The following is a 16288-nucleotide window of genomic DNA, read 5'->3' as shown; positions in this document are numbered from 1 at the left end:
TTGTCATAAATCTGAATAGAAAGGAGAATGGAGAAGTATACAGTAACATTAGAATTGGGAATGAATATCAAAACAAGGGCTAAAATTACCAAATTTTTTGACTAAAATCTGCATATTTACCCTTCGAGTGCAATTATTGCCCAAAGTGTCTCAACAGTATTTTCCACGAAAAAAAGAAAGAGGTAAAATAGCCAGAAGAATATTGTACCACCAGTTAAAAGTTTTACAACAAGGCAGTTTTCCAAGTTTGTTATTGGAAATTAGGCAGTTTAATGTCTCATCGCACTCAGAAGTGAAAACATTCAAATAAGTAATTGGAGATAAAACCGGAATTAACTCGTAGATCATAATTTATTGTAAGATTTTGACCCTCTAAAATAGCCACCTTTGGCAGATTAGCCAGCTGAACACATTTGTGGCATTCTTTCTACAACAGAAATCAAACACTCTTCAATAAATTATTCCCATATCTGTTGCAGAAGTTCCCATAAACATGTGCCACTTGTGTGTTGCTTTGTTTTCTCTCTTCTGTCCAGTTCATCCCAAACCAGCCTGACTGGGTCTAAGTCGTGCTTTCAAACTTAGCATCTTGTTAAATTTTCCTGAAGTAGTTCTGGCATAGCTTGGACTTATGTTTAGGTTCATTATCTTGCTGAAGGAGGAATCCTTGACCAATTGGACGCGTGGCACAGGGTACTGCATGGTGCTGCAGAGGGTTGTGGTAGCCATTTTGTTTCGCGGCCCCTCTCACTACAAGTGGATCCAGCAAAACAGCCCCAGATCATCACACTTCCTCCTCCATATTTGACAGTTGACGCCACACACACTGGAACTGACCTTTTGCCTACTTGATGATGTACAACGATTCTGTGTGATGAACTGAAGATTTCAGATTTTGATTCATCATTCCATCAACCTTCTTCCAGTCTTCAGTAGTTCAGTAGCGGTGTCTCATGACCCAGGCGAGCCTCTTTCTCTTATTCTCATATTTTAGCATGTCTATATTGCTGCATCTCATCCTGTATATATATATATGTATGTATGTATTTTTTTTTTACATTTGTTAAAAGGGTCACAATGTTGTGACAGTATGGTATGAGACGGATAATCTGTGAAAACAAAATCAACCTCCTTCTAATGCAACTGTTTCCATCTGCATTTAAATAACTACTCTACATCAGAAACAACCAATCAGAGCCAGGAGGAGGGTCTTAGCGCTCGTGATCCTCCTCCTCAGCTCTGATTGGTTGTTTATGACTCAGTGGTGTGTTTCTGCATATGGCATTGGGACTACTGGGAGAAGGCAGAGGAGCTAAAACAAATTCACAGATTATCTGTCTTGTACATAGTGACAGTTTTAAAAAGTACATGGAAAAACATTGTTACCTACAGCAGGTTTAAACTGTGTTGGAAGTTAATGTCGCCTATCATACAATCTGTTAACTCTCTGCTTTCTCTTTCTTTGTTTCTGTCTGTCTTTTTCAATTTATACTTTATATTTTCATTTTCATTTGTTTGCCTTTATTTATATGAATTTGTATAATTGTTTTGTGGATTTAATTACATGTAGGGGACACATAATAAAATTAGAGAAAAATATTAAAACATGAGAAAAGCATAATTAGGACAAAAAACCCAGAAAACAGCAAATCAAATCTAAAATAAAACAGCAACACAGAAGTGAGCTTTAAAGGAACACAAAGGCATGGACATAATATTTTTATTATTATTATTTTAACATTTGTAATTAATAAAATAACAACAACATAAAACAATTGTGGTTATCATTATTTTGTAGTGGTGTGTCTATTCTGCCATGTTCAGGGAAAACATAAGAGTAAAATAAAAATAAAAACAGAATAGAATAAAATAAAATAAAGTTTCTGTGTAGCAGTGGTTCTGATTGCTACATTTCTTACTTCTCTTTGTTTTCAGGTCTTCTGTCCCCTTGGATCACGTAGCTTTGGGCTCAGACCCCCCTGGCTGGCTGGGAACCGGGCCATCTAACTGTGTCAAACCAACGAGCTGCATCTTCAATGTCAGAGGCCGCGGCGGTCTGACTGATCACATGAACTGGAGCATGAAAACCCTGCAAAATGCTGCAGTTCTGCAGATTGTCCAGTGAGGGGCGTGCAGAGACCAGCAGGTGCATTATGCTCTGTGAGCGTGTGTGTGTGTGCGTGCGTGCGTGTGTGTGTGTGTGTGCGGGGGTGGGTGGGTGGGGGTGTGCGTGTGCGTGTGTGTGTGTGTGTGTGTGCGTGTTTGTTAGTGCACGCTGTCTGGGTGATCTGTCTTGAGAGGCGAGGAGTGTGTCTGAGAGGAATAAACAGCGGGGGCTGTTAGGAAGAGAGAAGCCACCACAAGTACATGGAGAACATCCAAAAATGATTTCTGAATTATGTTTATTGTTTTTTTCTTTTTCTTTTTTCTTCACCAAACTGACATGAACAGACAAAAAAGAAAAGTAAATAAAAGAAGAGTTGAACTCCCACATGCCACAGCTTTAAAAATGCAAGTTAGCGCAGAGTCCAGACATGCGAGGGATGCCGCGGCTTTCCGGGCGGCACTGGAGGAGCCAGCTGGAATGGACTTTAAACATGTCATGACAGCGGTTTGTAAAGACCGGACAAACTTGTATTCATCTCCTCTGTCTGGCAGACAGGGAAAATAACTTTCACTGCGCTCCTCTCCCTCTTTCTGATGTCTTCATCTATTCCTCTCCCCACTCCCCCATCTTACTGCACAACAGCAATGGTTTGCCGCTCTGTAAATATTTTCTTTACTCCCTCCTTCATCCATTCATCCACCACCACCACCACCACCACTCTCCCTCCATTTTCCCTCCCTCCCTCTTTCTCCCTGGAAAAAAAAGGAGCAAACAGACTCCTCCCCCTCCTCCTCCTCCTCCTCCTCCCACTCTGTCACACACTCCATCTCCCTCTGTCTCTGTTTTTCCTGCTCCTCTCCCTTCCTCTCTGTCTGTCAGTGTCATTCTGGAGTGGAGATGTGGAGTGTCTTTCTGTCTCTCTGCCTTTTTTTCCAGCCTAATTCAGCTGAGGAAGGTAAGAGATAAACTTTTCTTCCTCCAGATTCTTGTTGCTGAAGCGCACAGGCTCTCTCGTCAGGAGCTTGTAATCAGCATGGTCGGGCTTCCGCAGTTATGATGATATCTAGGAATTAATGAGACTTTGACAGTGTGTGAAACTATGCCACGTGGGAGCTCGGTGCTGCCGCACCTGCAGCTCTGTATAATTACCACCTTTTTTTTATTTTTATTTTTTACCCCCCTTGTGTATTTGCACCACTCTGTGAATATGCATGTGCAGAAATGTGAAAGTGGCAGCAGATCAGACAGGACTTTGTTGGCATGGAGGTGCAGGTGCCCCGGCGCAGCGCCGGGTCCCATCAAGCACCGACAACAAAAGGACATGGAAATAAGGCGAGGTGGGGGGAACAAGTGAATAATGCGTTGCATAATCCATTTTTTTCCTTTGCCTTTGGGCACATCAAGCCACCTCCGTCCAACAAGCCCACGCCCGACGCTTCCCCCCCCTCACCCCCTTTCCTGTCACTCATGATCTCTCAGATGTGACAACCCGAGACCCCTGTCTCCCCCTCCCCCGCCCCTCCCCTCCCCAGGACTCTTCTTTCACCAGCGGATGTTTGCCCACGACTCAAACTGCTGCGCTCACTAAATGGGAGCATCAGGAGTCTTTAATAAAAGTGGACGAGTGAGTGTGTGTGTTCGCGTGTGCATGAAATTGATGGACAGCTAAGTGAGAGTTCACCCTTGAAGTGGTCTATCAGAGGCGAGCAGAAAGCAGCCTGCGATCATTTGGTGACTCAAAACTACCTTAACGTTGCACATAAGTGGCGAATGCTCAAGTGCGCGCGTAGTAATTATCAACTATCTCTCTACGTCTCGTCCCCAACACTGGAGAGCGTGTCGGCAGTCAGCGAGCAATTTATTTTCCAAAGGTTATGGCTGTACGTTGGAGGGAGCTGCACCTGTTCACACTCATCTGGCTGTAGCAGTCTGAGTCAGCGTGTGTGTGTGTGTGTGTGTGTGTGTGTCTGCAGGGGGAAACGTATATGTCAGACTCACGGCACCGGATTTGAGCCGCGTTTGTAACAGATGGCTTAGACTTAGTTGAGACAGAATAACAGCGAGGGGAGAGGCTGCGCAGAATTACTGCCCCACTGACTCTTTTATGTGGAATAGAAGTGGGGGTTCTAACATAATACAGTATTAACCCAATAGCATGTCTGTCTCTATAAATCCACACAGGCTGAACCGTCAAGTATCATGAGGATGAGCCGCTGTTGCACACTTTGATTCAGTCGTTTGATTCGGTTGGCTGTTCTTTCTGCTCTCTGCGTGTTTCTGTGTCCACATTTGATGTTGCAACTTCAAACTTCTCTGTGTTTTAAAGAATCTCGATACAAAATAGTGCATAGCTGTGAAGTAGTTTAAGGTTCTGCTATGGATTAGAATGTGAGTAGAGAAATGTGCTTCATATTCAGCCCTGTTCACTCCAGTGAACTGAGTTAGAACATTGGTTCAGACTTTTCCATGCCAGGCCCCCAAACAGAGTTTGCTTCTGGTTGACACAACCCCCACTTTGAAAACTGACTCTGGAGGAGCTGCAGAGATCCACAGTTCAGATGGAAAAAAATCTGTTGACAGGAAAACTTATAGTTATGCACTCCTCATATCCATTTTTTAATGAACGACAAGCAATAATAAAGTATTGTTGAAAGAAAACTATAAGAAATCCCATTTTCTGTTTGTCAGAAGCCATCAGAGAAGGTGCTGAGGTCAGATGAGATCTAATTTATGTGATGGAAAATTAATACTGAAGGTCACCCCAAACACTCATCCTTATGATTAAACACGGTAGTCATGCAGAGGAGAAGCTCTCCTGCAGTTGGGAATGCTGCTGGTCTTGGTGATGTCTCTCTTGTAAAAGAGATATTTTGAGCTCAGTGGGACAAACATGGTTAAATAAAGGTTATTATTAAGTTGGTCAGATGGAAGATGATAAATCATGGAGGAAAACATGTTAAAAGCTCAAAATGACTGTGAGGAAGAGGTTCACCTTCCAGGATAACAACAATGCTAAACCTGCAGACAGAGCTTCAAGGGAGTGAATTAGATTGAAACATCATCATATATTAGAATGGCTTCAGATGCGGAAAACCTTTAGAACCAAACCCCAAAAGATCCACAACTGGAACCGCAGCAGTGTTTCGATTTTTTCCTCTCCATTTACAAATGCTACTCCGTGTTAGTCTATCACATACGATCCCGCTAAAATACAGTGACGCTTGTGCTGACAAAATGTGAAAATGTAGATGAAATTTGAAGACTTCTGCAAAGCATAGGCGTGATGTTTGCCTCAGTTTCTCCCACCTGCAGTTACAGGAGCGTTGTGTCTTCTCCTTTGCGTGCGGCATAACTGGGAAAGGTGTGACTTTGGATTTGTCGCCCTCACACGCTGCATGTGTGAGTGTTGATACACTGTTGATGGGAAGCCACATGGCCGGGCTCCGGAGTGATGGATGTGTGTGGGAGATTGTGTGCTCACACTGGATTAACACGATGCATTAACAGGAAGGAGCCTGCACTGGAGGCACACCTGATGCCCTCCAGTGTTTCCCATCGTGGGTGAGCAGAGACACAATGACTCTCACTGACATGTGCAATTACTGAAACTTATGTTGTGCATTTCAAAGTTAATGATGTTTGATTCTGTTCAAACGGGTGCAGGTAACGAAACAAATATCAGTAAGCTCCTAAAAGAATGTACTAAAATTCACGTGCAAAATCCACAAGGGACTAATTAAAGACACTTAATTTCACCTTTACGCCACCTTTAGCAGTTTTCTTTTTCTTTCAGTGTATACTCTTTTAATTTTATGCAACTCAGATGAGGATTTAATTCTCAAAGGACCTTTATTATCATCTCCACAACTGCCAAATACAGCAAAAAGATTAGTAGGGCACAGCTGACTTGTTTTATACACAGTGAGGCTTTTGTTTTACTCCAGTGCATCAAAGGGGCATAAAATACCTTAATGTGTTCATCAAGTGTAAGAGTAATTAAAATAAAATAATCACAAAACGCATAAAGAATAGCTCAGGATTTGCTTATAGAAAGTGAAGGGAAGTACATGAATGAATACATAATGTGAAAGAGAAGCTCGAATCAGATGTTTTTATTAATCAGGATGGACATAAAGTGCAAGCGGATGCAATCTTGCGTTTGGAAGAATCGGATTTATTTCATATCCAGAGACTTTAGAAAATAAGTTGTGGATGCTGAGTGGGCTGGAAAAAGTAGTCAGAACTGCAGCATCCACAGATTTTTAACATGTTGAGAGGATTCAACATGTTAAGACCATCTTTAATCTTTTCTAGCAGTGGTCGACCTGCAAAGATCATATAAGGCCAAGCTATAGAAGAGAACCGAACAACAACGACTCGGAGAATACATGTGTGCGCTTACAGGCGATTTATTGCTTCTCCTAAGTCTGATATAGATCAGATGGATGTCACATGATTTTTTTTTTTTTTACGGAACAGATGAGATTGAGTAAAATTTTTTGGATCAAGTGTAACCTTAGAAATAATCTGTAAAACATGGTGGTGGTTTTGTGCTTTGGGTCCATGTCTCCTGCATCTGGGCCAGCGCAGTCTGCTGGCGTTCATGCAACGATGGGTCCCGAGCTACACAAGTGAACTCTAAGGGAAATTGTCAGGGCATCTGCTCATGAACTGAATAACAACAGTAAGTGGGTCAAGCGGCAAGACAACAGCCCAAAGCCCAAGAGTCATTTTACCGCCTAAAGATGGATAAGGTCAGAGTTTGGAAAGAGCAAAGGCTAAATCCTGGCTCTGATCCGATGTTGGGGACGGGCTCACAGTTCATTTGAGGAAACCGTCGCGCATCACAGAATTGATTTTAAAATGAGGTGAGGAAAAGAACACAATAGTTTCAATTCGGGTTCGTGTTGAACAATGTAGGCGTACAAAACATGTGAATAAATACACTGATGCTTTAAATTTAGAATGATGATTGATATATAATCAATCTGGTGGGTTGATTTTTTCACTTTGCAACTTCACTTTCTCAGAAAGTTGAAGGTTTAGTTTCAGCTTCCAGTTTTGCCATTTGGCTGCTATTCTGGATTTTCTTATTTTTTCTTAAATAACGACACGTATCTCTCAGTTATTCTTTTGTTCATTTGTTCGTTCCTTCAGGAACTGATTTGTTCATTTTCAGTAATACATTTTTATTTTCCATCATGTATAATATGTATTTATTTATTTGGCCATTTTAGAATGTATTTATTGTAGATAGTTATTTTGTATTTATAGTGCCTTGCGAAAGGCATTTTTTTGTATTTTGCTGCCTCACAACCGAGAATTAAAATTGATTATTTTAGAATCTTCAAGTTACATAGTTTCTGCTGGTGAAGAGCAATCATTAAGTCTCACCACAGCTTCTCAACTGGATTGTGATCTGGGCTTTGGCTAGGCCATTCCAATGCATTTATGTATACATTTCCTCTTAAACCACTTGTGTGTTGCTTTAGCAGTATGCTCCTGTTTAAGATGAACCTACCTCTCAGTCTCAAATCACTGACAGACTAAAGCAGGTTTTTCTCAAGAATATCCTTATATTTAGGCTCCGTCTTCTGTCTGAGAGTTTTGGTCAGTGGCTCTTTTGGCAGGTTTGTTGTGGTATTATTGTCTTTCCATTTCGTGATAATGGATTTGATGATAAGATGGTAGAGATTAATTTTTTTTTAGAACCCAACCCTGATTTTTACTTCTGAGCAATTTTATCCCTATCTCATTTTCTTCATGATATATTTCAGATTTTTTTTTTCTTAATTCACTTCACAAACTTGTAATATTCTGTGCAGGTGCCTCGTATTTGGATATACATTAATATCCAAATATGCAATTTGGATATATAAAGCACACATTTAAAAACAAGTTGTAAAGTAATAAGACACAAAACTTCACACAGAGGTCTTTACTTTCACAAGGGAATGTTTTATTTATTTATTGTTTTACAGATTTATGTCTTTTAAATTATTATGCAATTTCAACAATTTATGGATTTATTTATTTGAATTACCTTTTAGTTTCTACCATTTATTAATTTATCAGTTTGTTTATTTATTTGAATCTCTCTATTTATCAATGCATTCCTTCACTAGTTTAAGAAAAGATTTTAATTTAGATAAAAAATAAAACTAAATACATTTCTTAATTTATATATTTATTAATCTATTAACAATATATTTTTAATTTCTTGTCATTATAACGTTTCTTAGTATTTTTTTTTTAATTACTTGTATAACTGGTACATTCGTAATAGTTTCATTTTCTTCATACAGTTTGTATACATTTTAATCTGAAATCCTGCCTCATTCTTGATTATCAACATAATATTAAACACACTGTGGATAAGATAAGACAGGATTTGTAAGTCCGGTATTTTGAAGGTGTTATGAATCAGCCTGGGGATGAGCAGACGCTTCCTAACAATGAATTTGTCTAGATGTGGACAGTTCCCACCTCAGGGTCGCCTGGGCCACCGCTCCAGCTGTCAGCTGCCACGCTCTAACTGGGTATTAATTGGACACATTTCCTTTCACGTTCTGAGTGTCATAAGCTGGAAATTAGCAAAGTGTCATAAGGAAACAAATGGCACACTTGTCACAGTTGTTTCTGATGCCAGCAAGGCTTCTTGAAAAGCGACGCCTCCCCGCCTCGTGTCCCCTCGCTGCTAGGACGCTGTGAGCTGCACAGACCCCACGCTGATGGGAATACGGATGTGACATCCTCATCTGTGGTGCTACAAAACCTGCTTGTGGCATTGCTTTCACTTGCTATGTTAACGACATCTGTTGAGAGCGCAGCAACGAGAATATGTTGCGTTTCCCTCAGATGAATCACCTAGCTGCCTTTCGAAGGCGGGGAGGCCGAAGCCTCCGGGCGGCTGTGAGGAAAGACTCTCTGTTAGGAGTCAGTTAGAAAATTCATTTGTGGGGTTATAAGTTGCAGCATGAACATAACTGAAAGATAAACATGATCTGTCCACTACCACAATGGAGGAATGTTGTTTAAAGAGTTGGGTTTCGCGTTAAGAGCTGCTGCTCGGTGGTTTGTGCACTGGCACCGACAGAACTTCGTGATTGAGAAAAGACTCGGTGAGGCTGCAGAAAACTGATCTCCCCTCGTATTTACATTCCTTCAGCAGAAGGAGGAAACAGTGATGAAAATAGTTTTAATCCAGATTTCTGCTCTTAAAAGTAATTCAATATGACTTTTAATGGCAACATGTGGGCCATTTAGAGCCAACCTTCTGGTTTTCTGGTTATCCTTTAATGTTATGATTTTAACTCCTTTGTAATAATTATTGAAGCATGACTTGGACAGGCAAAAATATTTCTATTCTAGTCTTAATTAAATCCTACAAAGTGATTAGCACTTATCCTACATATGTATATTTATAATGTTATACAGTTAATGTTAGTTATATTTGCCTAATTGTATTTATTTAACTGAGAAAAACAAATCCTTCACTTTATGCATTCACAGCCCTTTGTTTGCATTGACATTAGTTGAATTGCAGATAAAACAAGCCCGGTTAGGTGATAAATCTGCCTGCTGACACACGCAGAGCTCAGAAGTGAATGTGTCATTTGTCTGTCAAAAAGAAAGAACATTGCAGACTGCTTTTGTTTTCTCTTCTCATTACATGCAGATAATTGCAGATAGAAATGTCTGCACTTTAAAAACACAGCTGAGCCTCATTTTTTCTTTTTTTTACGTCTGCAGGTTATTATCCGTTTGAAATAGACACTATGAGACATTTACCAAAAGCTAATTACTGTGGATGTTCTTGGACGAAATGGAAGAACCTAGGCTACAGTGGTCTGGTGTTGCTAAAAGCTGAGTTTCATTAACTACAAAAAAAAAAAAATCCAAAAGGAAACAAGTATTTTGATTAAATTTAGGATTCAGCTTTCGTCAGTATGTACGTTTCTCCAGGAGTTATGGTCAATAACAAATCAGGATACAGAACTTAAAATGTGTCATATGATCTAATTGTGCTGGTGAATTAATATACTGATTACTACCAGTCTAAAAATATAATGTGTAATATACTGTACAATACAATGATTTCAGTAAGTTAAGTCACTAAGGGAAGCACGTTATTTAGATTAATTACACACACACAGATGTTTTCAAACTTGGTGAGTTTTCATGAAAACGTGGCGGATAAGATTAGAATATTACATCTGATCAAGACAAAAAACATTTTTAATTCACAAATGTAAGCTTAATGTAAGCAGGTCTAATACCTGCTTAAAAGTTATTTTCAAAAGGTACTTTTAATCTGACAAATGAATATCATCACATAGCAATTCCCAATTTATTGAGTTTGACCAGACTGAATCAGCTTGTGTGTTTCAGCAGCTAGCACATAAGCTAGCTACTCAAGCTAACTTATTTGTTGTTTCTCTTTGGTGTTTTTGTTTAGATTATTTTCACATTTTCCAGCGTCTCATTTTGTACTGAGTTTTGTAGTTTATCTCTGTGTGTGTGTTTTTTTTTTTTGGATTATTTCTGAAGAATCTGTGTTGGTCTTATAGTTCCTTTTATGGTAATAGTTCTGCTCCCTTTGGGAAATGAATTCCCCGCAGTCCTTTTTATTTTATTAGAAAATCCCCAGTTGCTCTGCATCCTGTTTATTGTTTCCAGCTGGTCTCTATACCACAGTCACACCTGCAGAGTATTTAAGCTCCTGGATGTCCAATGCCCCCTGCTGGGTTCTGTCTTTCTTGTGTCCTGTGTCTGTTTCGCTTTGTGCTTTGTAAACAAAGCACAAATCACGAATCACATGCGTGATGAAGGTGAAAATTAATCTTCACCTTCATCACGAATCTGCTGTTCTCCTGCTGCTATCTGATTCCTCTTTGCAAGACTCAAAACACAATAATCCTGCAGCCGGTTGCTTTATAGATGTTCTACACTGTTGTACCTTTCCCTTGTGGTTTTAAAACAGAGTCATGATTGGGGCTTCCTTGGTTTCCCAGAGTGTCTGTGTTTTTATGAGACTCGAAACATTTCCTGACTACTAAATTTGTGTCTCTCTGAAGGTAAAAGTGTAGGTGGCACATTTCAGCCAGTTGACAGAAAGTGCGCAGCAACATGTGTCGCTCGTGTCACTCTACGCTCCTGTAAAGCCAGGATGAAATTACAGCTTGTGCTGCACTTTTCCACCATCTCCTCAAAAAGATAAAGTTTGACCTTGATCTGTACCTCACCTGTTCTTATTATGCAGTTCTTTTGCTTTGAAGAACGTAATTTTTGTTTTCTGTTTTATTTATTAAATTCTGCTGCATTCCTGTCATCTGTTTCTAACACATCTGGAGAGATGAGTAAATCTTTGCATAAACTTATTTGAGATTCTGTGGCAGGATCAAATGCTGCACAGTTTTGTCCAAACAAGTCACTGTTCAATGTTTTCAGCAGCAAAGGGGGCTCGACACATGGGAGTGCCTGGTTTCTATTGTCTCCACATGAATAAAAACAATAGAAAACTTGTTCAGATGAGTTAGATTTTTTTATCTGGTGTTCATGTTGCCCTGGGCAACGGCCCATATGGTCCGTATCAAAAACAGCCACGGCTACCAGAACTGCAGGAAGCTTGGTTTGAGAGTTGTCTCAGCTTGTTAAGATATTATCTGGGAAGAACCTTTGCTGAATGTAATATCCTACAAGCGTTGTTCGTTTGGTAAGAAATCTGTATTAGATGTGGTAAATGTAGAAAAGTGCGAAAAGTAAGCTGCAGAGCACGAGCCAAATGCACATGGATAGACCTTAAAGCAGCGGATGAAGAGAACCAGGAGACTACGTACCAAATAACACAGAAGGAAAAGCAAAGGCAGAGCAACAACTGATCAGAGCAAAAATAACCAATCATAGCAAAACAAAAGAATTCACTCAAAATACAGAAGAAAAGTATTTTAACACAAAATACTTCAGCACAATGGAGAATGATCCAAAATCAATGAGTCATGCCCCATTGATTTTCTCACTTCACTGTGACTAAAAACAACAAAAGGAAAGAACGTGCACTGACGGCATTCTTACTTGGGCCTTAAAATCTGGTTGGACAACTTAAACTGCAGGTTTGTTTGTTTTACTGTCCAAACTCCTTTCACAGTAGGATAAAGTTATGATTCACTGTTACAAAGTAAAAAAAAGAAATAGAAAACAGAAAGTGCAATACACCAGCTTCATAATAAACCATCAGTACTTTGTGTAATCTTTAAGGTCTTTTCAGAAAGTACAATAATCTATAAATACACAGAGCTTGATTTTTAGTAGTTTTTAAATAAAATGACTAATTTTCAAGTCTCACAAACCATTTCAACCAAACACTCATGTGGTACAACAACATCTTTTGTTTTTTTTTATTTCTGTCACCTTTAAATTTTTCAGGCATTAAACTAATTGTGATATAAGATTTAAAAAGCTGAACGAATATAAATAAGTTTTTAAATGATGATTTCTTTTGTTCAGGGAAAAAAGGGACCCAAACCTACAGCATGTCTGAGTACAACCAGACCAGAGGACAGAAAATCACTGACAACAACATGAAGTAGAATAAATCAATTCAACAAAAGATAAAAAATAATAATCGACATCTTTCATTCTGTAAAGGGTTACAAAGCAATTGCTGGTGCTTTGTAAATCCAGCAATTCACAGTGAGGACCTTTATCTGCAAATAGAGAGAACAGAACCTTCTCAAGATTGGCTGCACAAATTATGACCAAAATTATTCCAAAAGGGCATAAAAGACTCATCCAGGTCACAAAAATCTAAACAATACCTAAAGCACCTTTAGAATTACATATAAAGTCAAAGGAAAAACCCTGCTGACCAAAAAGCCCTTTTCTGTTGCAAAAAAACATATTGAGTTCTGGGAAAATATTCTCCAGACTGATGGGGCAAAAGTTGGGCTTTTTGAAAGGTATTCCATCTGACATAAAACTGAAAGAACCTTGCAGGCTCATGGGGGTGGTGGGGGTCGTAGTGCAGTGATAGATCACTGCACTACGACCTGGAAAACCTGTGACCTTAAGCTCAAGCGCTTTTGTGTAAGGCAGCAGCAAAGCAGCAGTAAGTCCACATCTAAAAAACAAACAAACCAAAATGCAGATCTGAAAATGGCCGGGTCAAAAAGTTTGATTAAAACACTGCGACAGAACCTTGAACAAAAACTTTCCAACTAAGATAAATTGAAAACAATTCTGCAAAGAAGAGAGGGACAAAAACAACAATGTAGTAGAAATATTTTCATTTATTACATTTGCACAATCTGGTATTAAATCTAGAGTGCTTATACTTTATGACATTGGTTAATTTTGATCGCCTTTTTTCCCTTAATAAATAAAATCACCAATAAGTTTGTAATAAAATCAACAAAACAATGTTGTTAGCTCTAGAAAGGAATTAGTTTTATGATTCAACTTAGCAAAGTGCTCATTTTAAACATCAGCCTGTCTAAAAGACAATTTATCTCAAATACCATTTGGTGGATTGGTGAGAGATCCAACAATAAAACAGTTTGACAGATATAAAACAATATTTTAACAACAAAGAGGTGATTTCCAAAAAAAGCTATTACCTGAAACTAGTTAGAGAAAAACCCTCTTCCCAGACAGATAATGAACATCTTGGCATCAAGTTTTTGTGAAAAGTTTCCCCTCTGCCTGTTGCTACCTGCTCAGAGTTTCTTTGGAGATTTCACTCTGTCATCTTTCTCTGCTTAAATACAGTATTTTTGCAGCTGCACTTTCATTCAGCTTTAACCGCTGCTGACTTTTTTGATAACTCCCTTTGACATGTGCATGCTTATTTCTGGCTTCACGTTAATCCCCCGCCCTCCTTTATGCCTCCTCCTCCTCCCTTTCTGTCTTGGCGTATCACTCTCACTGTGGTTGTTTGTAATGAAGGTTTAGCGCAGGCCTTGTCCTTCGCCGACTGTCTGTGGGTGGGAGCATCTGGAGCTTATAAAGAAAGGGTGGGAACGGGTGGATGAGTGGACAAAAGACAAAACACAATCTTAGAGTTCTTAAAAAATTTATTCCCTGACACTGTGGGAACTGTTTTGCTAAAGCGTCTCAGTACACAGGTTCTTAAGAGCTATTCATTTCCTTGAACTTTTCCATATTTTGTCGCGCTGCAACCACAAACTTTGGTGTATTTATTTGGATTTTATGCTAAGTAACATATTATTTGCCAGGGGCAAGTACATTTTTTTTTTTTACCAAAATAAAATCTAAAAATTTGATAGGCTTTTGCATTCATGCACCTCTACTCATAGGATAGATAGATACATAGGATTTCCACATGAACCTTAGTAAATGAGTAAATCTGTGTGTAATTTAATCTCAGTGTAAATCCAGTCATTCTGTGAAAATTTCAGAACGTTAAGACCAAGGAGCAGCAGACATGTCAGGGAGAAACATCTTTAACCTGGAGATCTTTAACTCTTCAGCCACAGCAGCCTTACTTTGAAATCCTAGATGCTCTCTCTCATAAAAGTGTCCAAAAAATGTAAATTTTTTCACGCAAATATACAAAATACTCCCAAAACTTCAGACAGAATCATATGTGTAATGTTTTTTTCACATTATTTGTTTTTTTTTAGTCTTTTATGTTCTTTTTCGTCATCTTGTGTGTTTTGTTTCTCTTTTCACCACATTCACGCCACTCTTAAATTGTGTTGTGGTGAAAAATGGCGGTGGCATGAGATGTTCTTCCTGAGCACGGACAGGAGAGCTGATCAGAGTTGACGAGATGATGGCTGGAGTAAAATCATGGCCACGGCTACAATAAAACAGTTTAAGTTAAAGCTTATCAATGTGTTAGAATAGCCTCGTGAAGTCCAGAGACAAAAATCCAATTAAAAATCCTCAGTAAGACTTCACAGACACGCTCCATTCACTCTGAGTGAGCTTGACCTATTTTACAGAGAACAATTATTGAGCACTGCCCGCTGTAATTGTAGCAAAATGGACAAAGCATTGACTTGGAAGGGAAAAAATTAAATACACTTCTCACTTTCCCAATTTTAATTTGTAATAGATGTAAAAAAAAAAAACTGTTTTAGTTCCACTTCACAGTGGAAATTTCAATGAAAAACATTCAACTCTGCAACTGAAAACTGATAAAAATCCAAGAATTGCAAACACTCTCAAAAGGCACCATGTATTTCTGTCCGCTCTCCTTTTTACTTTGATGCAGAAGCGTAATTCAAACTCACATCTTTCAAGTGTTTGCGAAATACTAACAGCAAAATCCTTTACTGAGCACCGGGCCGAGCTCTGGAAAAGCGTGCTGTAAAGTAGCATACATGTGCTGTCAAGAGGTGTAACATAGGCGACAGAACAACACTTAGTGCAGGAGAGGGTGTCAGTGCATGCATGGCCACACTGAGAGGGAAATGTGTTGGGCACGGAGACATGAGTGGAGAGAGCAGAGAGGGGGTCATTCAGCTGAAGTGCACACTCCAGAGGCAGAGGGGACAGCTAGACAGTAAGGCAGGTCACCTCTGCAACAAGAGAAAAGAGCATTTTACACCCACGGCATGCACAGTAAGAGAGGAGAAACGAATTCATATGCACAAGCACAATCATATCACCCCTTCCTTTCATAACCAAGCCTTTTTCTACTCTATTGTATCCCATTTTCTTTTGCCTTGGATATCAAAGCACTTCCCCAACAAATCCAGCATCAATAATGGAGCAGAGCGTTATCTCCCTCCTTTATGTTCAGAGACGCCATACCCTGCTGTCACTTTTCAGATGAATAATACACAAAAAAAGCAGAGGGCAGACTGGGAAGGCGGGAGGACAGAGGTAGACAACTTTTCCAACGAGAGAGTGGAGCGAAAAACCGGCGAGGGGCCTCCGTGCATTAAGACGGCACTCAAGTGGAGACTGCAGACTCAGCGGTTCCTCCAACTGTTGGGGACAAACTTTGAGTGTTTCGTCCCTCAGATGGACGTCTTTGTGGAGATGCTGCAAACGGGGAGTTAAATAAAGGGGCTTTTATGACCACCTGAATGTCCGAAAGTCCCCTTTCTCTTCGGGCGACGACACACATGAGCAGTGATTTTCCCCCAAATAAACTTAGAATTTGTGCAGCTCTCTGCTCTTATCTCAGCATGTCGCGCTGAATAATTCAAC

General features: G+C 39.5%; 1 protein-coding gene across 1 annotated transcript in view; it reads left to right on the top strand.

Moving 5' to 3' along the window:
- The first annotated feature begins 2927 nt into the window (after positions 1-2927).
- ephb6 (eph receptor B6) overlaps positions 2928-16288 on the top strand; it is a 67818-nt gene continuing 54457 nt past the window's right edge. The window contains exon 1 of the mRNA XM_032558689.1: positions 2928-3062. Within this exon, the coding sequence (XP_032414580.1) occupies positions 3005-3062 (58 nt within the window). The 5' untranslated portion in view covers positions 2928-3004. The remainder of the gene's footprint in view (positions 3063-16288) is intronic.

This window comes from Xiphophorus hellerii, chromosome 3 (genome assembly GCF_003331165.1).
Source record: "Xiphophorus hellerii strain 12219 chromosome 3, Xiphophorus_hellerii-4.1, whole genome shotgun sequence".
Taxonomy (NCBI): Eukaryota; Metazoa; Chordata; class Actinopteri; order Cyprinodontiformes; family Poeciliidae; genus Xiphophorus; species Xiphophorus hellerii.
The sequence above is the reverse complement of the archived record's forward strand: the minus strand, read 5'-3'. Positions and strand labels throughout refer to the sequence as shown.